Below are 24,548 nucleotides of genomic sequence, written 5' to 3' on the forward strand. Positions count from 1 at the left end.
TAGGAGACCGCACGTGATGCATTAGTCAACCAGCATTCCTCGCAAGTGAACAAGTGACAGCTGAAATGTGGATATGCATAGCCTTCTCAAAATTGATCTCGAAGTGTGCCGGAATATTGGCCCTAAACGTGGATTCAGGCGTAGTGAAAGCAGTCGATAACACGGATTGTCAGCTGTAGGTAATAACAACGGACGATCGAAATCGAGTACAACAGTCCTATTGAAGACAGGAAATTCCTGATTTCGAAGGGCCATAGAGCCCAAACCTTTTACAGTCTTCCAAAGATAAACATGTCTAACGTTTCCTTACGAACCAAAGTCAATGCTATAGACTGCCAAGACCACCACCTCGGCAGGTACACAGGAAAATCCTCCCAGCAACCTAATATGTACAGAGCAAATGACCTCCACAAGTGGTTTCCTACTGTACAATAGAGAAAACAGATACTGCCATGTCTTGATGATGTCACACATGTAACTTAAAAAAACAGTGATATAAATTAAGTATTAAATTTTGTGTTAAATTTCAACAATCTTTCTTAAAAGCTTTATTTGTTTACCAGTTAAAAAATATAACCATGTTGTCAAAACACACAAAAGAATTCACACACACAAAGTTCTATATAATTATATTTGTACAGTCTGAATACTGCTTACAGTTTGAGCATCACTAGTTTATAGTTTTGTATTGTTTTGCTTTTCCTCTGTGTACCTCTCTTCACAATGTCTAACTTCACTCTCCTCCAGGACACTGTCCTGATCACTATCTTGTACATTTTCCACTTGTATTAACTGAAAGTTTTCATCAAAGTGCACAAAATATGTTGTGACTAAGTTTGTTATGCTCTTCACTTTAATTGCACCTCGACATTCACAGTGTATTCCCAGTTGCTGCAGTACCCTTGCTGTATTTTCTGTGACCTATACAAATAAAAGAACAACAATTTGTATTCTGGGTCCACAGGAATATACCATAAATTTAAAAGAAATACAGATGTACATAATTTAAATACAACACGTAAACATGATCTCTATGTGCCAAATGCTAACTTTACTAAATATCAAAAAGGAGTGTACTATACAGGTATCACGTTATTTAATAATCTTCCACCAACAATTAAAAGTCTAAATTATGATATAAAGGTATTCAAGCCTGCATTGAAAGATTACCTCTTTACTCACTCCTTCTATTCTGTAGATGATTTCATCTCTGCTGAAAATGTTTAAGCTTTATATCCATAATCTACGTATATGTAAAGCAAGTTTTGTATTTATATTTAAAATTCTGAGGTTTATGTATATTAATTTGTAAAATTATTTTTCATACTTGTATTGCAGAATCTGAAATTTATGTACATTGATATGTGAAATATGTTGTTGTACTTGTGTTGAAAGTTCTGAAGTGTATGTATATTGTATGAAATGACATGTTCTACATCCTTTGGTTGAGTCCTAAGAAGGATCTATGGAATGTAAATAAACTCTACTCTACTCTATACAGCACTTGAGCTAATATGGAATAGTTAGGACTTACTGAAAATAGCATATAATAATTCCCTAGCACTACCAGCCTTTGTGCACAGCAGTTAAATAACTCTGTAAAGGCCACACCACTAAGAACAAAGCTGTCTTTCAGCTTTACAATGCTCAGTCCACAAAGAAACTGGGCGTGCCCATAATAATCAATTCAAATTTATGTTGTAAATGCTCAGAGAAATTAAAGCAGTAGTAGTAATTCTCATGGCAACCATACATTTTTAAGGGGAAGGGAGAAGACAAGAGATAAATAATAAGAAAAGCATTAGTTCTTAACAAGAATTGATACAGGATGATAATATTATAAGGAATATTAAAGAAAAATTGTTTGTGAATTTGAACCAGAACTATATGGCTCAGATTACAAACCTGTGGCAGGTCCATCTGAATACATTTATGAACCTTCAGTTTCCATAAAATACAGTATTTTTAGACTAGGTTAGTGACTATTAGCTTCTCTATAAGGACTGCTCAGTGGAGTTGTATCACTAATAACAAATTTAATTAGAGTGAGGATATCATTAATTCTTAATTTGTTGTTGGCATTTTTAAATATTGAGAATTAGAAGCTCATTCAAATAAATAAATTAAAAAACAACATGTGCTTCTGTGATTATTTTGTCTGAAAGCAACAATATTTATTACAAAATCATAGGGCTTTACCATTTACAGGATATATTTTAGTAACCTATTTCAAACCATGAAACTAAATTGCACCTGGATTTTTCCTGGTTCCCCTGTAGACTCCATCCTAGAAGCCATGTTTACTGAGTGGCCCCAGATATCATAATGCGGTTTCTGGGCACCAATCACACCAGCTGTCACTTTTCCATGTGAGATTCCTGTAAATTTAGTACAAAACTGTCACTGTTGGACTGCAAGGTCTAACTAGCTATGAGGGAACAATTCAAATGACAATGGACTTTCATTTTTAGTGTTTGGAAAGCAGACAGTACAATAACAGAGGATGATTATCTTCACCCTGTCTTCTAGAGCTGCACCAGAACACTGAAAAACGAACACACTAAAACTCAGAAATCAAAATAACAGCAATACAGCAATGGAACATTAATCTGCCATAGATTCTACGATTTTACCAGTAACACTTTAACAACTTTACCAGATATTAACATGGGGTTGTAATAATGATTAAACATACTGCTGGTGTATTATTCAACTATCAATATTTTAACAAACTTTAAAGCAAGATTATAGTTAACATAATTTGTATTGAAGATGTGCAGTGACTTAAGTGTAATCCAGTGAAAATGAATATGACTAATTTTAGTCAAAATTTATAGTTTATCATCAATACCCAAACTATGGATCACACAACCAACATATATTGTAGGCTATATGACTTATTGGTCAATGTATAATACAAAATCAAGACCCTCTGAATATATTCTGTTCCGTTCTGTCAACAATCAGTTTCTGAGAAACAGCTGAATCAGTAGAGAAGAAAAAAACAATGTTTAAAACATATGATCATATGTTCTGATAAAACCTGTGAAAAGTGTATATATTAGATTGCAATTTGCTGTTATCTTAATAAGGAGATAAGCAGTAAGTTTTAAAGAATAATCTTATGCTGAAGAGACATTGTTTGTAAGTGATTTTAAAACATGATCACCAAACCAACACTTGTCTGTTATATAGATAGATAACTATATAGAAAGTTACATGGAACTATAACTGACCAACTCTTAACTTGAAAGCCTGGAAGGTTTCTCTATTGATCTTCTGGAGAACACCCATCATTTTTGCTGCAAAGCGAGTCAGAACCAGAACCACATGGTCAGAGAAGCTACTTCTATTGATGGAATTAACTGAATCTCTTCTACCAGGATCTAAACCACAAGCTGCCATGTATGTCCACCCCGCAACTTTTATCTTCTCCACACGGAGAGAACTTGTGTCAAACAGCAACTGCAAATAAAAATGTATTCTACACATTGGATGAACTGTTTGGCTACTTTACTAAATGAAGTTACACACACAAACACTACACATAAGGCTAAGGGTAAATTAGATACTATGATAGATGCTCAGGAAGTCAAGAAAATCCCCACAATTTATGGAATCTGAAAGTTCATTACTGTGATCACAAGAGCCCACTGCAAATCCTATCCTGAGCCAAATTAATCCAGTCCACATCCTCCCACCTTATTTCCCCAATATCCATTTTAATATTATTCTACCTAAAAGTCAGTCACATTCACATATTTTGGTGCAAGCATAAGGAAATTTGGCAATATAATTAAGAACTCAAATCTTACAGTACAATATAAACAGAATAATAAGACAAAAGAAGTTACAGAGTTTAAAAATGAAAAGTAAGGAGTGTGACCATGTACATAGGCCAAAGAGGGCCCTTATTCAAGAACACACATATTAGGAACAAAATGCACAAATATAAGTTTGCTAAACATGTATTAGACAATCACCACAGTTAAAGTAATATCTGTGTAAGATTTGAGGTATTCACAGCAGTGAGTATGAAGATTTCTGTCTTCTGGGTTGTTGCGCTGTGTAGCCCTGATGACAGAGGCAGTATGACCTCTGAAACGTTGGTAAACATCGACCAGACTACACAGCGTAACAACCCAGAAGACATAAATCTTCAAAGTAATATCTTATATACTATAGACACAATAAAAATAATTTCTGAAAAAATCATAAATGAACAAAAGTGTGCATATACAAAAAATAAGAACAGCATTATTTTAATACAGAAAGAACACTCCATAGTAACAGAAGGAACAAAAATGAACATTCAGCACAATAAGATTACTGACCTCAAGATTATACAACAGCATAAAGTAGATGGATATTTTGTGGGTGGTCTTCTGGTTTAAGATACCATGTAGACTCATTTTGGAGAAACCTGATGCCTCCATATTGAGGGCAGAAGCCACAATGTCATAACCCAGAAGACCACAATGTATATTGTAAGAAAAAAGCTCTAAGTCATATCCAGTGTCTACCTTGTCAAAGTCACAGATGATTTGATTGAGAAGTCTGATGCTACTCAGTTCATTGGAACCATCAAGACCATTGTCATCCCAAAGTGCATATTCTGTCAGAGAAGCAAACATCACTGCAACTGTATCATATTCCTCATGGTAAAGTTCTTCATGGTCTCTGTTTGTATTCAAAAACCAGTCGGCTGTAAAAGAATTAGGTCATAACAATTCCTGCAAGACTTAAAACTTTCATGGTGCATGAAAGCCATAAAACGTTCTCAGGTAATCAGATGCATCAATGTTGAATCAAATGAAAGCATTTCAAAGATTTTCTTGTTGCCATCATCATCACATACCCTGATGATGGAGACAGAGCTAGTCTTCAGAACTTTGGCATTTGACTCAAAATTGTCATAGCTGATCACCCAAGAACGTTTTATAACAAATGACAGTCATTATTGATGTTGATGTTCTTGGTTTCAACACCATGTGGACAGAAACGTTTTTGAAGAACATTCTGCCCCATCTTTCGGACTAGTTGGTAGATGCAGTATGTTCCTCTGAAATGTCGGTATTTACCTACAGGTCCACATATTGTTACAAGATCTACATCAATATTTTTTCAGTCATGAGACCCACAAATCTTTATGACAATCCTTGTTTACAAAATAACATTGGAGAGCCTTTGACAAATTCAAGACAAACTGTACCAATCAATTTTCTAAATGTGAATATTACCAAATGCTTATTTAATTAATTACAGCTTAATATTTAGATAAACAGCTATTCTCTGTGAGGTCTATATATTGTATAATTTTTGTGTGCTGGAAATTTTTAATATAGCACTTAGTTAAGTTGGTATAGTGACTGGCTACGGACTGGATGACCGGGGTTCAATTCCTGATGGGGCAGAGGATTTTTCCTCTAGCCTCTGTGTCCAGACTGGTTTTTGGGCCCACCCAGTCTCCTACCCAATGGGTACTGGGGTCCTTTCCCGGGGGTAAAGCATGGCTGAGGTGTAATGCTGAACACTCACCCCATCTGATGCCAAGGTCAGGAAAGAGTAGGAGCTATACCACCTCTCTCTCCCCCCCCCCCCCCCCCCACACACACACACACAAGCACCTACATGGTGTTATAGTGGGACAGCTTTACTTTTCACTTGTCCTGTAGCTTTGTTGGAGAAAACAATGTATTGCATTGGTACATGGCAACTACTAAGATACTTACTGCTGTATTTGTTGAACTTTGGTTCAAATTTTTTAATATTTCATAAGTATGGTGAATATGGTACAGTATTTTATACATAAATAATCATACTTTTGACTTATAGGATTAAAATACAAAAAATCCAGAAGCAGCAGCTGTATGGTCTAAGGCATGGGACTTTCCTGTTTGAACACTGGGATCATAGGTTCAAATCCCACTTGATGCATAGTTGTGTGTCCGAATTTCTCTGTGTTGTAACGTCTGGTGTAAGTAGAGGCCTTGTGACAGGCTGACTACCCATCCAAAGAAAAATCCTACCCCAAAACTCCAGACCTGTTGGAGTTCTATATGTGGTTGCTAGGCCATTTAAATTAGGAGATATGGGAAAAGAAAAGAAGTCAAACCACTAAGCTTAATATTAACATGTGAAGAAAGCTCTTTACATTTAAACTCTTACCAACATGTACTGGAAGAATGTTTTGTAGCAGCATTTTGTTGATCATGTGCATTGTAGAAGATTCTTCTTGTTCATGAGACAGTTGACGTTTCCATTTGTAATCTAATCGATTCATATATTCAGCCTGCGTAACAACAGTTGTAAATGTCTGAATCCCAATAATTGCACAAGTAAAGAAACTCAATATAGAAACATAATTTGAAATCTTTGAAATCATAAAATACACACTTCAATTTAAGAAATTAATATATTTCTTTATATCATCAAATAAAAATTAAATTAAAGAATATTTCAAATGCAAAGATATTCATTTTGATTCTACAAAGAAATACACATGCATAACTTATCTGTTTGAGAAGTTTTTCTGAGAAGTCTGATTTTAGTGCAGAGATGAACACTACATCTCCACCTCTTCACTCACCTACAATCCTTGCATATCTCTTTTATATGTTCTTTGCTCATCACACATATAATATAATCTTTAAACTCTGATAAATATGTAACAGTATGATGTTACATAATCACAAATAATTTTATTGCTTGTTCTACAACAATCTCCCCTGAATATGTATATACATTAAAGGTCTGTATCACTGGTATTAAAAACAAAATCTCTGGCATACCTTATGCACAACATTTCTTGATTATATGTATGTGCATCAGTAGATACAAATGCTTTTCAGCATACATTGTCTTATAACCTATTCCTAACCACTGCTGGACAGTGATATAATGCTGTACTTTCTTTAAAGTCAGTAAACAGGTAATAATGCACAACATTTTGATTTTTTGTGAAATAGTGATTAAGTGAGGGTAGTGCTTGAGACTAGGGATTAAGTATGAGACTCCTCAAGTTTAAAGAAATTAGATGGAAACAGCCTCAGTGGTAAACTTCTACCAGACTACACAGTGCAACATCCCAGAAGACAATCATCTTCAACTCATCATTTGTTTTATTAACATTTCACTACATTTTATTTCTATTAGAATTTCTAAAAAATGTCAAAGTATTAGTCATATAGGATAAATATCTGGGGTGTTTTTCTCATATAAAATATAGAATTAGATTACATTTTCTGCTTGCTTTTTAGGACAGGTTAATTCCTATTTTCATGATAGTCTTCAATTTTGTACAACTACAGAATATACAACATATTAAACATTTAGTTGAAAACCAGTTTTGCAATAAACAAAATGCAGTAATCCTGCAATGTAAGCAGTCCAATTTTGTATTGTTATTGCTTAATGTGGAATGAGATGTTTTCAGCTGCTGCTGTTCCTTAACCCTGCATATGCTTTTTATATGCTTGTTAATGTTATTTACATTGTGAAAACACTTGCATGTATAATGAATATAAGGCATAAAAAATGTGATGCTAAATTACTGGATATACAAGAAAAATCAACATTTTTTTGCAGAAAATACTCATGCATTTCTATGCCCATGATTACCTTACCTGTCGATCCATGAAATGTAGAGTGACAGTTAGAAAGGTAACATTCATTATGTGTGCTATCTTTGTTTCCAGCTGTGGGTTCCAGGTCTCACCAGACTATGGAAAAAATCAAAAAAAAATCTGTTAATTCTTATCAGACTATTGCATTACTAATGCAATATTTATATTTTGTGTTAACACTTTACATATGGAATATGGAAACTTTCAAAGTTGCACACACAATTCATTACATCCAATGTGTAAAAGTCATATGAAATACTGTTTTTCCCAGAGATACTTTCATTACGTCTACCATTATTTCTGTGACCTTCTAAATGTTCAAGGTTACTTGAATGTGTAGTCTAAAATAGGGGTCAGATAGAGCTATTTTGAAGTAAATATAGGCCAGAGGGTCATGCAAAGGAAAATTAAGTACTTCAAAAACTGTTACAATTATTTATTATTCATGTTCACTGAACATAACTCAGTATAGATATGTCAAAATACATAAAAATAATATTATTAATTAATTAAAATACATCTTCAACTCTGAATGGAGATCTCATGAGGAGTGCTCAACTCAACTTCCTTGTATCCAGTATACAGTATAAGCTGGGGTAGCTCTGTCAGTATCTGACTACAGATTGGATTAGTGGGGTATGATCCCTGGCAAGGGCAAAGAAATTTTTTTCTAGCCCGTGTCCAGACTGGCTCTGAGGCCCACCCAGCCTTCTATCCATTGGGTACCAGGGGTCCTTTGCCTGGGAGTTAAATGCAGTTGACCATTTACTTCCATATAATTGTGAGGTTAAGAATGAGTAGGAGCTGTATCTTCCCCACCCATTAACACCACCATGGCATGTGGCAGGAGAGCTTTACTTTTACTTATAGGAGTACATACATGTACTAGGACCCAAAAAGTTGCACTTCCACAAACAGCTTAATCTTTTCACAGTTACAATATATTCTTTGCACTGGAAAGTACAAATTAGTAATAAGCCTTATTACTACTACTACTACTACTACTACTACTTTAAAGACCAATGATAACAATATGTACCACTTGCTTGGCATTTTGCCAACATAGTGCATTTACATTTCATACAATTCTCAAAGCAGACGGCTATTATTTGCTTAACTGGCGTTGTTCAACAGAGCTTTATAATAAAGACATTTTGCATTTTATTTACAGAAATAATTGCATTTTAAGTAGTATCTATGCAAGCTTTGTCTTCAAAGGGTTCAATTTACTGGAAGCTGACATAATACCACAATAAATATATATATATATACAGGACTGAATGGAAGAGGAGAATTGAGGAGGCCATGGACTGAATATGGACCGGAGAGCCATAGAAGAAGATTATATATATATACTCTCATCTATTGAGTTTTGGAGGTTCTGGAGCTATAGGCTAAGTAAGCACAGGTGGCCCCAGCTTCTTGATGAATTGAGCACTAAACCCTACTGATCATTCTAATAGTTCATGAAGTAAACCACATTTCAAGTTCTCTGATATTTTGAAAGAATGAATGAATCTTACCTGAAAAATTTTTGGAGACAAAATCCAGACTCCACATGAATAAGTCACTATAATAAGAATGCCCAGGATGAATTTGAGCTGGAAATGTATCCTTAAAAAGAGGAAGCTCATGATGAGCGTTAAGGAGCAAATCTGTGTTATGTGCTGCAACACACACAAAGTAATGTTACGTAATAAGACAAAATCCTGATATAGGTATATGTATAAATATATTCAGTGCAGAGTACCATTATATTTAAAACAGAGTGGGCCATATTATCTTTTATCCTGTCTTTCTGATAAAGAACTTGACTCCCAATTACAAGGAAAAATTAAATTCTTAGTAAAGAATCAATAGGTGTTTCTATTTATGTCGTAAACAACTTCCCATTTCTACTATACACTAAATCTGAAATGCTTGGTTCCTGATAAATATGCAGATTTCAAAGATTTTTTTGTTTTGTTTCATAATATAACTTCAGACAAAGCCATCATTATATTAATGACACACTTTCATTGCATTGGCTTGGACATAATTTCCTTCCACTCAGTTTAATTTTTCTTGGTAGCATACTTTCTTTTATATTTTACAACACAGAGATGCAACTGTACACTTGCTTCAAATTACCCATGGTGCAAGGCAATCTGTCACAAGTTCATCCATGTCAGCTGCCATGATGTTGCTCACATTTCTGTCATCATGGTCACCCTTCATATCACATTCTAGCTGTAAATAAGAATAACAATGATTGAGAGTTCAGATTCTCATGGTGGCAAGAATAAAGATAACTGTGATATGGAATTTTGTACTGTGTAGGAATTTATCAGTGTTTCAGGGATACTTTTGCTGCCTCCATCACCAAGGTGATGATGCAGCCTTGTCATCATGTTACCCAGTAAATAAAATAGTGCCCAGTTGACACAGATGTTTGCAGGAATGGGTAGTGATGAGGCAAGGATAAAGGTCTGGATACAAAGCTTGTGAGACAGAACACTTTAACTAAGCATCTCCCACACTTAAGAAGGTGTCAAGGCAACAAAAGGAAAATAACTCTCAAAAATTCAGGTTAATAAATATGGAACATTTATTAGATATTTTCATTTCCTTTTCATCTTTTGTTAAGATGTGTTGGAGATGAACATTTTGCAAGAAATATATATTTGTATTTACAGGTCATTAAGATGAGTTCAAAAATTCCTAGCAGTAATGTCAGTTTTATTTTTAACCCCTGAAACTGGCATTTGACAAAGTTAAACTGAAATAAAATTCCAATATTTTATTTTAGGATTACATTCTGGACACATGCCCCACGAGAAAAATAAGGTACAAGCTGCTACTGTGTTTAAAAGTTACAAATTATTCAAAGTAAGAGACTCACCAGCTCTAGCATGGTGCAGATGGTCAGACTGATACATACTACCAGATAGATAGCTGTACGTGTGCCAGCGCTCCACACCACCTTGAGAGATGCTTGATACAGGAGGTTCAAAAATTTGTTTCTTGGCTCAGGAATGTAGTCTTGCTCCTCATGGGGGTCTTTCAACTTGGTCCACATGTAGTGAGTCCATGTGAGAGGTAGCAACATAAAAATTACTCCCAGAGACACACCATAACCAACCCAAGGCATCCAGTGTGAACTGCAAATATAAATGAAATACATAAGCTACTGACCCACTTATTTATAACAGAAAAATTCTTATACATGTGAGCTACTAAATTTAATATCATTATTACATATTAATCACACAGCATCCAGACTGAAGGTATGCATTTTATAGACACATTTGCAACTAAAAGTTCCAAAAATATACCTATTAACTTTGTTATGTCTTTTATATACCTAATGTAACAACAAAAATTATTAAGTTTTGCAAATCGTACCTTGGAAGACCTAGACACTGAATAGTCAGCATCCCAAGAAGAACAAAAAGAGCACATCCAACATAGAATTTGAAGAGAGGATCTGGTTGTTTGAGAAATGGCAACTCCCACTGCATATTCTCAAATGTAAGGCAAAATGGATTAATATTCTCTCTCAAAAGCCATCGACTGCAACACACAGAGAGCAATTAAAATACAAGATAAAATAAATACCAAAGATTGAGTAGAAATCTTATACACGAATTATACAGCTTGGTGTCTTGACTATGTAATACATGTGGTAAACAAATCCCACCTGCTTGAACTATTTACAGTTGCCCCATTTTTCTATGTAATGGTAGTATAACACCTAGCTATGACTGTTATTCAAAAACTTCCATAATTTATTAGACCTAAGTTGTTCTGAGAGGGAGGAAGGAAGTGGAAGGGGTAGAGAGAGAAAGAGTGAGGATGATAAGACAGGACAAAAGTAATAAAATAATGTTTTTAATCTTATATAACATGGGAATAGGATATTTAAACCTCTGTGGTATAGAGTTGCTGGCCAGACTTTAACCTCAGGGTAAACAATTTTAACATATGCTACTGTGACAAACTTGTGTAAGCAGTGACATACAGCCAATAAAAGTAAAGATACTGAATTAAAGGTAAAATAATTATAAATAAATATATTGTCACCAGTTTTTTACAAACCATAACCATTTAAAAACTATTAATTATAGCTTCATATATAAATTTTACATTTTACCTGACTTTAATCTAACACCAAAATTAACTGTTATTTAAAAAGTAATGATTACATACAGCAAATTTTGTCCCTATAAACAAATAAGTACAGTAGGTTATGCTTTGGTTATTACTTACTCATACACTCCAACATGCATGTTTTTAATTGCATCAGCCATTTGCTCATCTGCTTTCTTCAGTGTTTGCTGGTATTTGTACAAATTATCATCCATGAATGCAATGCGGCGCCGGGAACCAACTGCCAAATTGTCAGTTCCACTTCTTCGTACCTGTATCAATGATCACCTATAATACCTGTGGTATACCATACGTTCATTATTTGTTATACATTCCCTATAAATAAATTCTAATACTTAATTACAATTTTTTTAACCAAAGTACTAGTGTTTGTACATTACTTTATTTCCAGGATGGTTTTGGTCAGAAAACCTGAGGGGGAAGAGGCTAATTAGAAGATATAAGACTAAACTAACTAACTAACTAGATGGCTTGCCGAACCCGAAGGTTCATCACCGAATTAACCAAAGCCCTCCACCGGACCCTGTCCTGGGCCAACAAAATCCAGTTTCCTTCAACTCCTATCTCCCATAGATCCCGCCTGAGATTATCCTCCCATCTACGTCTAGGTCTCCCCAGCGGTCTCTTCCCTTCAGGTTTCCCAACCAGTACCCGGTGCACACCTCTTGTCCCATCCATGCGCGCTACATGTCCCGCCCATCTCACTCTTCTCGACTTAATCACCCTCACAATACTGGGGGAGCAGTACAGATTTTTAAGCTCGTCATTGTGCAGTTTTCTCCACGCCCCATCGTCTTCCCTCTTAGGCCCAAATATCCTCCTCAACACCCGATTCTCAAACACCTGCAATCTGTGTTCCTCCCTCTGAGTGAGAGACCATGTTTCGCACCCATACAAAACAACAGGCAATATTATTGTTTTGTATACTTTAATTTTCAGGTTCTTAGAAATCAGACGGGAAGACAAAATATTTTGGACTGAGAAGTAGCAAGCATTTCCGGAATTTAGTCTCCTCCTAACTTCCTCACAAGTATCATTTTGATTTGTTATTGTTGTTCCCACATATTTGAACTTTGTAACCCTTTCAAAGGATTTATTAGCTACCCTAAGATAATTTTGCCCGCCTGTCTTCTGATGACGAGATACTAACATGTACTTAGTTTTTTCTGAATTTACTTCCAGCCCCACTTGTCTACCAGCCTCTAGTAAAACTTCTGCGTTCCTCTTTATTGTATTCATATCGTCCCCCAATAAATTAACATCATCAGCATATGCCAATAGCTGATGTGTCCCGTTCAATTGCAAACCCTCCTGCCTACCTTGGACCTTCCTGATGGCGTATTCTAGCGCAAAGTTAAAGAGCAAGGGAGACAAAGCATCTCCTTGTTTTAGACCGTTCTTGATGAGGAATGTCTCAGATACATATTTACCTACTCGAATTTTGCTGCAGGTTTCATTTAAGCACATTTTTATTAGACCCACTAGCTTCTTTGGTATACCAAATTCAATAAGAATATTATATAGCACTTCTCTCTTCACAGAGTCATAGGCTTTTTTGAAATCTATAAATAACTGATGTACAGTCCCACCGAACTCCCATTTTTTCTCTAGTATCTGACGAATGCAAAAGATCTGATCAATCGTTGATCTGTTTCGTCTGAACCCACACTGATGATCCCCAATAGTTTCATTCGCATATGGGGTTAATCTTGCCAAAAGAATGTTGGATAGAATTTTGTATGAGGTTGATAGCAGCGATATTCCTCGGTAATTACCACACTCAGTCTTGTCCCCCTTCTTATAAATAGGAATAATTATGGATTCCTTCCATTGATGTGGCATCTCTTCCTTATCCCAAATTAACTGAATAAGCTTATGGATCCTCATATGCAACCCTTTGCCACCTGCTTTAATTAATTCGGCCGGAATCTGATCAATTCCTGGGGATTTATAACTTTTCAACTTCCCAATGGCTAGTTCCACTTCATCTAAGCTAGGTTCTGGCACCAACAGTTCAGCTGTATGCATTTTAATCTGTCTAATATCACCAGTATTATGAACATTTAAGAGCTCGCTAAAGAAATTTTTCCACCTATTCACAATTTTTATTGGATCTGCAAGCAAATTGCCACTATCATCCTTTACCAAATTAGTCTGGGGTTGATATCCTTTCTTAAAGTTATTAATGCCTCTGTACAGGTCTCTGATGTTTTTTTCCTTATTATTTGTCTCAAGTTCAGCAATTTTGCCCTTCAGGTATTCCCTTTTCTTAGTCCTAAAGGTTCTACTAGCCTCACGTCTCACGTTACATAGATTATCCGCATTTGTTTTGTTTGGGTTCTGCAACCATTGAAATTTTGTTTGCTTCCTTCGATCTATTAATTTTGAACATTCTTCATCAAACCACGGTTTATTTTGCTTTCTCCTGTAGTATCCTAGTTTCTCTTTTGCTGAAATTTTGATGCAGTTTCTGACATTTTCCCACTCCCTGTTGATGTCCACACTTTCATTATCCTCATTTGTCTCTAAAATTTGAAACCTATTCGAAATTTCAACTTGATATTGTTCCTTTGCCTCTCCCTCACTTAATTTTTTCAAATCAAATCTTTCTGTGTCAAAATTTTGTTTAGTTCGTCTACTTACTGAAAGCCGCTCCCTCACTTTTGCTACCACCAGATAATGATCAGTGTCGCAATCTGCTCCTCTGAATGATCTCACATCAATTACATTTGTCTGCCTTCTCTTATCTACTAAAACATGATCTATTTGATTGTGTGTTCTGCCATCTGGGGAAGTCCAAGTGTATTTATGAACATCACGGTGTGGAAATTTTGTACTTTTTACAATTAAATCTTTTGACGTAGCGAAGGTCACTGCTCTGACGCCATTATCATTACTATGTGCATGGAGACTCTCGCTGCCTATTGTGGGTTTGAAGACATCCTCCCTCCCAATTTTTGCATTGAAATCTCCTAGCAGAATTTTCATGTGATACTTGCCAAATGTATCAAATACTGATTCCAATTCTTCATAAAAGCTATCCTTGATATCATCGCTTTTGTCTTCAGTTGGGGCATGAACATTAAGGACAATGATGTCGCACCAACGTCCTTCCAAAATTACGTAAGACAACCTGTCACTAACAAATTCTACTCTCTTAACTGCTGCCCTAATTCTGCTATGAACAAAAAAACCCGTCCCTAGCTGATGATTGTCATTCCCCTTTCCATAGAAAAATGTAAAATTGTCCACTGGGATCGTGCCCTCCCCCTCCCATCGCACTTCCTGCACTGCCACTAAGTCTAACTTATAATTCCCTAATTCCCTACACACTGATTTCAGTGCCCCAGCCCTATAGAGGCTCCTAATGTTCCAGGTACCAAATCTCATGTCCTTTTTCAATTGCCGTGGTCGTGCCAAAGAGTCCGTCCTGATCCGAGGCTTGGTTGATTTTTTCGTAACACATATTTTTTTTTTAAAGGTGAAAGGTTGTTAGCCCTACACCCAACCCCCAACCTGGAGGACCAGGGTATCACTCTTAGTCTAGCGCATCTCCTTAGACCTGTCCGGCTTGGGTGACCCTACCATGAGCCGAAGCTCAGGCCGGCATAGCCCTAAGGGTCATTTGAGCACGCAAGCCTCCTCACCCGGCAGATTGCCTTCGACAAGGTGGTGATACCTTCGAGAAGGGAAGATATAAGACTAGATGGGGAAATATTAAAATTATATAATATCAATATAAAATTGGATGAGGACAGGGTCAAATGGTGGTATCTTGTGAACATAGTAATGAACCATTGGTTTTCATAAAAGGCAACAAATTTCTACAATCAGATCAAGAGTACTTCTCTCAGTGGAGTTATTTGAAATGTTTTGCAGTCAAAAGGATTTTAAAAACGTGAGCTTTTTAACTTCAATGCACATCTGAACATAATTAACATCTCTCATATCACTGCCACCATTTTCTACGGTCAAATGTCATGATTTGGTGAAACAAACAGCCTGTCATAACTCCTTATATTTTCTTATAAGACAACATTCCTATCCTACAGAATTACTTCTCTCTTACAAGAAAAAAGAAATGGGTTGTTATCCAACATTAAGAAGGTTATCACTGGGATTTATATTCATAAAAGAATACTGACAAAACTCAGGTGGCAGTTTGCTTCTAACCTGTGAAGGGCCTCTGTTGCTTGTCAGTCTGCGCTGTCCTCCTGCACTGTATCGTCGATTGTACAATGGCCGTTCCTCTGTTACACGTTCCTCACTGTGCTGCAACATAGTTGATGGTTTTGAAATTCCCAAATATGGAGATATTATTTATATATAACATTATTCTAGTCTACAGAAAAATTTGCTTAAAATTTATTGCAAGATTCATCATCATGCTTCTTTGTAATTCATAAAATACCACATCCACAAACAAGCAAGACAGTTTTGATGATAAAACTCACAAGAGTATTTTCACCTCACTTATCTACTTATATTCTGATTCAATATTATACATCAATCTCTTCAGTCTGTCTTTGGTGAATCATACTGACAAGCACATTTAATCAGAAACAGTAAGTCACATATACAAGTGTTCTGTTGTCTGCTTTAGGCATTCTACAAACAGAATGTGAAAAAAGAAAGAATGCCTTACAGATACACCATAATTTGTGATATTTGAAGTTCTTATGACAATGAAGATATTGATGTTGTTCTTGTGGGTTGTGATGTTTGGAGATAGTAAGTTTCTCTGAAATGTTGGTATCTACCCTCAAGCCCACACAGTGTTAAATCCCAGAAGAACAACATCTAGACATCACAATTTTCTGTCCATCAGATAATATTATGTGTATCTAGTGCTGAGGTTAAGAATGAGTAAGAGCTATACCTCCTCTCTCCCAAAACATCTACACAGCATGTAGCAGGAGAGCTTTACTCTTTTTTATGGGAGATGCTTACTGTAAATTTCATTTCCCAGAAATAATATCTGCCTATCTAAATGCCTTATGTAGGATAAACAACTCTTGGACATAGCTCAATGTCCTTAACTACCTTCAATTAAACCCAGTTTCTTCCTTTTCCAAGAAACAGGCCCTCTATATTATACTAATGCAACAGCAGTTTTACTGTTCTATCCCTGGCACAAATGTGGAAATCTGTTCGTAAGTACGCTATGGAAGTAGATATTCGTTCACACAAAATATAATGAACTCTATAAATTTCTTGCACCATGGAGGATTTTTTTAAAAAGAAATAAAAAGCTGTTCTATTCTTTCAAAATTTCGTTCTTTACAGATAACTAAACTACTTTAACCTACTCCATAAAATTAACTTAATTTTCATAACACTAGAGCAGGGCGCTCCTTTCGGAGCTCCTAGGGGGGGGGGGGGGGGGGGGGGGGTTGGTCAAGTTTGTAAAACGCAACCAACCTTAGTTAGTCCCGAAGGAGAGTTAGTTTAGTGTCTCATTCAAGTGTTTTAACCCTTGAGTAAGAAACTAAACTAACCCCCCCCCCCCCGAATGGGGGGTTTAAACACTTGACCAACCCCCCGAAGGGGGTTCGTTGCGTTTTAAAATCTTGAGTAAGACACTAAACTAACCCCCGTGTATAAACAAATATAAGGTGATATTGTTGATGACGTCATTTTTTGACGACAACGATATCTAATCCTTTCGGAGCGCTTACTGTAATCTGATATTTTACTTCTTTACGTAGCTGATCAGAGGCCAACAGTTCTTTGTTAGTCAACTTTCTACGTCCAACCCCACCCTTGCAAGTCTTCTTTTTTTTCTCTTCTGTTTTTTGTTTGATAGTTCTTATGTTTTAGTTCTTTACGTCGCTGTTCAGAGGCCATCTGTTCTTGATCAGTGAACTTTCTACGTCCAGCAACACCATTGCTAATCTTCGTCTGTTTTTCTTTTTTTTCTCTTCTGTTCTTGTTGTATACGTTTTTCTATGTTTATCAATGTAACTCTCCCTTCGTCTTTCTTTAATAGTTAAATATGTCTGATGGATTAGTTCTTTACGTCGCTTTTCAGAGGCCAACTGTTCTTGATTAGTCAACTATCTACTTCCAACCCCACCCTTTCAAATCTTCGTCTGGTTTTCTACGTGTGTTGTTAATATGGTCTCGTTTAACAATGTAAGTCTTCTTTCGCTTATCCTTATTTGTTAAATAGATCTGATGTCTTAGTTCTTTACATCGATGTTCAGAGGCCAACTGTTCTTGGTCAGACAACTTTCTACGTCCAACCCCACCCTTGCAAGTCTTCGTTTGTTTTCTTCTGCTCTTCTGTTCTTGTTCAATACGTTTTTCGCTTTTCTTCATTTGTTAAGTATGTCTGATGTTTTAGTTCTTTACGTCGCTGTTCAGAGGCCAACTGTTTTTGGTCAGACAACTTTCTACGTCCAACCCCACCCTTGCAAGTCTTCGTTTCTTTTCTTCTGCTCTTCTGTTCTTGTTGAATAAGATTTTCTGCGTTTATCAATGTAAATCTCCCTTCGCTTTTCTTTACTCGTTAAGTAGGTCTGATGTTTTAATTATTTACGTCGCTGTTCAGAGGCCAACCGTTCTTGGTTAGTGAACTTTCTACGTCCAACAACACCCTAGCAAATCTTCGTCTGCTTTTTTTCCCATCTGTTCTTATTGAATACGTTTTTCTACGTTTATCAATGTAAGTCTTCCTTCGCTTTTCTTTATTCGTTAAATATGTCTGATGTTTGAGTTTTTACGTCGTTATTCAGAGGCCAACTGTTCTTGGTCAGTCAACTTTCTACGTCCAATCCCACCCTTGCAATTCTTCGTCTGTTTTTCTACATGTGTCGTTAATATGGTATCGTTTATCAATGTAAGTCTTCTTTCGCTTTTCTTTATTTCTTAAATATGTCTGATGTTGTAATTCTTTACGTCGCTGTTCAGAGGTCAACAGTTCTTGTTCAGTCAACGTTTTACGTCCAGCCCCACCCCTGCAAATCTTCGTCTTAAAATCGATCATAAAGTCAGTTTTCATAATAGTTTTCGTAATCGTAATATATCGAATGAGTATCAGTTTACCTTGTAGGAGTTGTTAGAGTTGATACTCCAAATACTTGATAACTTCTTCTTTCACTTTTCTGATGTTTTAGGCCAGATGTCAGTCAATATTCAAGAATGCAAAGTGCTCCTTCTGGAGCAGTGATAATACGACTGGCTTGATATTTTTTGATTTCTTTGTTGTGAAGCGTTATATTTGTTTACTCGACATTGTTGTGTTCCACAACAATGCCGAGTAAACAAATATCTGTTGGCATTGTTGATGACGTCATTTTTTGATGACAAATTGGTTGAAGACAATGACTAATCACAAATTTTTATAGTAATAAGATTCTCTGTGACTTTTGCATGACCATACACATCATTATCATTTCGCAAGTCAGTGACAGGAGTATATTGATATTTTTCTCATTTAACTGCCCTATAAATCTCATTCTGCTCATTTATACTTACAGGCATTTACTCGGACTGGGAGAAGAAAATTATCAAATCTGCATTAGCAAATCTGTAACTGCAAGTGATGTCTCACCTTATCAGCAGGGACAATGAAGAAAGTTTCTATGTTGTACTTCTGTAGTACTTCATTACGTGTACTTCCATTACCAGGAATGCACCGATAGTTATTGCCTAGGAGATTTAGTGTTTCCTTTGTTATATGCACCCTCCTGCAAAATAAAAAAAAAGTATTTTATATCATAGACATCTTCTTTCTCAGTGAGGTTTTCAGGTTCTCACAGCAGTGAGTTTAAAGATGACTGACGACTGACTTTGGGATTTTGCATTGCGTGGGTCAGATAGAAGTTTACTGTTGTTTCAGAGGTGCTTGCTGCTTCCATCATCACACCAATCATTGCCATGATGATGAAGGCATTAAGCACTTTTGAAACGCCAGTCTAATTGTACCAGATAACACAACGCAAATTTCCACAGACAGTCATCTTCTTTCTTGGTAAAATTTACTTGTCCAACCATGTTATTAATATGTTCCTATGACAACAATGATGATGATGATGATAACAAAATGGAAAAGCACTGACCTACATTTATAACTTACCCAGGTTTCCCAGCCTGTTCCATGTTGTTGGCAATAATGACATCACGTGACCATACATCATACTGCCATTTACATACACCCAGAAGACCACTCAGAATCTTGCCAGAATGAATCCCAATTCGCATATCAAGAGTTTCTTTCAGTTTCCTTTCTTCTCTGGAAATACAAAAGAAGAGGGTTACAGCAATCTGGAAACATCACAAATCATAGCAATGTCATATTTCAACAACTCTAACCCTCATGCCACAGTTGTAATTCCTAGGCAAAATAGTTGTCTGTATGAGACAGAAAAGTCTCCAGTTTTCAGTTCCATAAGAAATGGAACTGTAACACTGCAGGCAGAGTGTAAACAATCATTGTTCTCCAGGTTGCAAGTTGCTGCAACTAAATCTTCATTTTGTGAAAAATATACTAATAATACTGGACATAGGATGGAATTAATGGGAGACAAGTATGCAAATTATGAAATGTACACAATAATTCACTGAGTGTTTTAAACATCACAACTGTAGAGCAAATGTATGAATTATGGGTGAGTTAAACTTGAGAGATGGTCTACAATACAATCAACAGAAAAGTTCTTAATGGTCTTAACAGCTCACATTTACTGATGAATACCTCCCCCCACCATATACCCAACCATATAGTAATAATGTACAAGTCACACTCTGCTACTGCTCATTTGTCTTACCTGACCTCCTTAATGATTGCAATCATATCAAGTCCTAGGTCTACACAGTTCTTGGCATGGTTAGGATTGTAATCAGGAACACCCGAAACACAGTAATAGCAATCCCCAAGAAACTTTATTCTCAACACTCCACGCTCCTGTAAGAAACAACAGTTTCTCTGTGGCTTAAATTCCAATAATAAATTCAATTCAGTAAGCCATTACCCACTAAAAATAAATAAATAAGGTATGTAATAATTTATAACTATGAAATCCATTAACAACAGTTTTGCAGTTATACACATCCATCAGAGATAAAAATGTCACAGACTTTTGTGCTCTTTCATTTACAACAAGCTGTTATGACAATATGCTAATGACTTAATTTTGTGCTGGGTTATCATTAGTATAACTGAGGCGTAATTTCTGGAGAAATATCGCTGTTTCAGTGCCAATATAATAACAGACTATATCAGTTAGTTTAAAAATAGTTAAATTTTTCAGTAATGTTTTAATATTATTACATATATACTCTGTGTTTCTTCTATAAAGTATTGTAGCTGCACTCAGATGTTACAAAGGGAGGGCAGGATGTAGAACATATTAAGATTTTTTGGGGAGAAAAAGAAGAGAGAGAAAAGCAAGTAAAATGAAGTTAAAATAAATTGTGCTCTTTATTTTAGTGACAGATTTTAATTCAGGGGTACTATAAGTGCAGGGGGTTCAGCCATACTTGAGCACTGAGCCCCTTCTGCTCTCAGGCATTCCAAACTATACTATAAATATTATTAATTCTGTCAATATATCTACATCACAAATTAAATATTTTATGTGATAAGAATTGTATAAGATGTTATTAAAGAATATGTCTGGGCAAAATTTAAATGTCAGCCCTAAGCTGCCTAATGTCACATAAAATTACGATTCTGTGTTTGGATTTTATTAAGAAGTCTCACTACTACAGCTCATCAAAATATATAAACAGAAAATACAACACATAAACATATTTTCTTTCAAGTCCAAACTGTCTGATAACACTCTAGTTCAGGGTTTCCCTAAGCAGTTGGTAGGTAATATTATGTTCTCATAAGTCTTTACGTCTTTTGTGGCAATCATTATATTGGCCTACCATTTCAGTCAATATTCATCAGATTTAAATAAAACTACTGATAAGTGTAACTATTCTGCTTATCCCTTGCAAAGTATGGATGCATAAAAACTGTAAAAGAAACATTTTACAATATCCTGATGACTGATATTTATGGTTTAATAAGGACATTGTTTAAAATGTGAATATTTTACAGTATAATGAGTGGCTGGTGAAAGAACTGCCTTTTTTCCAAACCTTGGCACATCTACTGTAAGGTGATGAACGTTTGCAAACTACACTCAGGGAAAGTGACAGAAGAGAAGTTCTGTGAATATGTAAAATGAGAAAATCTATTGCAATCTTTACTTATGGGCATGTAATATTTCCCACTGAAACTTCAATGGGCATTACAGCAGTATTACAACTAATTCATCTCTCTACTTCCAGGAATAATTATTTACCTCTGAGGCCTCATCAAACCTGCCAAACAGTTCATTGAGCGTCTCAACCAGTTTATTGACTGGTAACGAAACTGTTAGCTGTGCATACTTGACCACATCAGCATACAGGATGCTCACATTGTCATGCTCTGTCACATACATGTCACTGTTACAAACACAAGAAGGTAAATAAAGTTATTATTTGTATTCAATATATCCAGGAAATTATTTAATAAAATTGAATATACATTATGATCTTCCAGAGTAAAATAAAATTAGACAAAAATATTCTAACATACTAATGAAATAAATAAAATAATAAAAATATATATAGTAAAACTTGTAATTTATATATGTTATGCACTGATACTAAAGACTCATAAATAAAAGAAAATATCCCTAGGTGTAGTCAGGTATAATATAGGTATGTACAGTCTATCATAAGTTCTATTAAGAACTTCCATGTAATAATGTCCACAAATGTATCTGAAAATATAATACATGAACATTACATAACAATATTAATAAATAATAAGGACAAAACATACCTAAAAGGCTTCTTCCTCAGAGGTGCGTTTATCTGCTGTATAAGACTTTGTATGTCTTTGCGAACATCATCAATAATGTGCCGTGGAATTATACTTAACATCAGATTTTCCTGCAAAGTCAGAACATATTAATTTAATCTTAAATATACATAAATGACCTTCCTCCAACAATAAAAGCAATAAATACTTTAATAGAACCCATAATATTTGCTGATGACACAAGTTTCATAATTTCTAATAAAAATTTTGATGATTTCTGTTCAACATCAAACATAGCTCTGTCTCATCTGAGTAAATGGTTTACTGCTAACAAGCTGGCCATGAATCTAGTTAAAACATATATAATAGAATTTATAACAAATAACTCACCACAATTAGTACTGGTTGTAATGGGAAGTATATACAAGAGTCAATAAATACAAAATTCCTGGGTTTGCAAATTGATAATCACCTAAATTGGGCAAATCTTATATAATAAACTGATACCTAAGTTACCTTTCCCCCCCAAGCGCATACATGGCATGTAGTAGAACAGCTTTACTTTTTAAATATTTTATTTCTAATAAAACTCACTTCCTGCTGCTTTTCATATTCCACTTTTGAATTGGATTCAAGACAGGCACGTCGATCCAAGAATGTCCGACGGATTGCCACTTCACTCATTAAGCGAAAGTACAGTCCCAGTCCATTAACACAAAGAAAGTACACAGTATCAGAAGCCAACTGCAAGGGAAACTGAAGTATTAGTTTCATGATTATTAATAAGTGATAAAAATCTAATTTGAATACTCATCCTTACATTTGTAAATACGTCTTCCTTCAAGATCAAAATCAGTAGGTTTACATTCTATTTTTCCAAAAAGAAGTGCTTCACACACACACACAAATACATTTTATGTACATTAAATTGTAAAATATAACACAATTTTCCAACAACTTTCATCACTAACTAGATGTCCTGGCAAAGAGTAGCCCGTCTTGCAACTGTTCTCTCCAGAGCCCCGTTTCTTGCCTGCCATTTCCCATGCCAACAAACTGCCTTGTCAATTGGGGCACTTCTTTATTGATGGGATAACATAATGAAAGGGCTGCAAATGAAAGCATTTTTTGCTTTTTGGGACATCAAAAATGTCAAATGACAAGCATGTTCTGTTAATACCTCTTGTTATCATATAGGTATTACATTCACACCAACATCAAAAACCATAATAATATATGAGTTAGTATTTTAAGTGCAGCACTGTCCCAAGTGGTCTAGCTGGTAAGTCACCAGTTCTTTAAAATGTTCCACCACTTCTAACTGTTATATTTGTATATTTATTGCTGGAATTTCCAACCATCTGCACCCATATAAACATATCTTATATGGAACCAGTAGACACTGTTTTAATTTTTGTTTTGAAACAAACTGGCGCAAATCTTTAATATCAATATTTTTAATTTCTTTACTTTCAGAACTTTTAATAAAAGCCTCACTTGTAAGATTATTCAGGTTATTTAACTGCAGTTTCTCATTTGGGCATTTAGATTAAATTCTATCACAGTCCATATAGGATTTTGCATGACCAAAGTGACAATAAAACAGGATTTGGATTTCTCCACTCAATGTACCATACACATCTAACATCCTGTTCTTCACATAAGGGGAAGGCTACATATTGCAACATTGGGGCTTCAATTCTGATCCAGCACTTGGCTGGACTAAATGTAAGGAAATTATAAAACAAATAAGTATGTGAACAATTAGGGTTAATAACAACTGAAAATAACAGCACATGGATTATATATAGTCCGCAACTGTAATCTTGAGACTTTTGAGGTGAGGAAGTGGGGTGAAGGAGGAAGGAGGAAAGATAGCGTCTGCCTTTGACGCTTCGGACTTCCTGCATCCTTGCAAGTCTCAAGATTGTAATCGCGTACTGTATTATATTTTGTTTACACTTCAT

At 35.5% G+C, this 24,548-nt stretch overlaps 1 protein-coding gene and 1 long non-coding RNA gene across 5 annotated transcripts in view; one reads left to right on the forward strand and one right to left on the reverse strand.

Moving 5' to 3' along the window:
* Positions 1–220: 220 nt before the first annotated feature.
* LOC147875218 (uncharacterized) lies at positions 221–19,951 on the forward strand. 3 transcript variants are annotated; one of them, XR_015533957.1, is made up of 3 exons: positions 238–356; positions 8,797–9,023; positions 19,256–19,951. It is a non-coding gene; the product is annotated as an uncharacterized LOC147875218 (long non-coding RNA). The 3 variants fall into 3 exon arrangements; XR_015533959.1 differs by lacking the exons at positions 8,797–9,023; positions 19,256–19,951 and adding an exon at positions 2,472–3,494 and having other exon boundaries at positions 221–356; XR_015533958.1 differs by lacking the exon at positions 8,797–9,023 and having other exon boundaries at positions 231–356.
* LOC110833126 (Adenylyl cyclase X D) overlaps positions 534–24,548 on the reverse strand; it is a 45,238-nt gene continuing 21,223 nt past the window's right edge. For both annotated transcript variants that reach the window (XM_022070795.2, XM_022070794.2), the window contains exons 5-22: positions 23,176–23,325; positions 22,603–22,712; positions 22,076–22,220; positions 20,546–20,682; positions 19,855–20,010; positions 19,330–19,465; positions 15,948–16,046; positions 11,874–12,025; positions 11,010–11,177; positions 10,507–10,765; positions 9,756–9,854; positions 9,149–9,292; positions 7,626–7,721; positions 6,169–6,292; positions 4,524–4,705; positions 3,237–3,465; positions 2,254–2,378; positions 534–921 (exon numbers count right to left, since the gene is read on the reverse strand). In XM_022070795.2, the coding sequence (XP_021926487.1) occupies positions 676–921; positions 2,254–2,378; positions 3,237–3,465; positions 4,524–4,705; positions 6,169–6,292; positions 7,626–7,721; positions 9,149–9,292; positions 9,756–9,854; positions 10,507–10,765; positions 11,010–11,177; positions 11,874–12,025; positions 15,948–16,046; positions 19,330–19,465; positions 19,855–20,010; positions 20,546–20,682; positions 22,076–22,220; positions 22,603–22,712; positions 23,176–23,325 (2,757 nt within the window). In that variant the 3' untranslated portion in view covers positions 534–675. The remainder of the gene's footprint in view (positions 922–2,253; positions 2,379–3,236; positions 3,466–4,523; positions 4,706–6,168; positions 6,293–7,625; positions 7,722–9,148; positions 9,293–9,755; positions 9,855–10,506; positions 10,766–11,009; positions 11,178–11,873; positions 12,026–15,947; positions 16,047–19,329; positions 19,466–19,854; positions 20,011–20,545; positions 20,683–22,075; positions 22,221–22,602; positions 22,713–23,175; positions 23,326–24,548) is intronic.

Source organism: Zootermopsis nevadensis, unplaced genomic scaffold (assembly GCF_977971745.1).
Source record: "Zootermopsis nevadensis isolate Lab colony 2312 unplaced genomic scaffold, Znev_1.0 Znev_ptg000001l, whole genome shotgun sequence".
Taxonomy (NCBI): Eukaryota; Metazoa; Arthropoda; class Insecta; order Blattodea; family Termopsidae; genus Zootermopsis; species Zootermopsis nevadensis.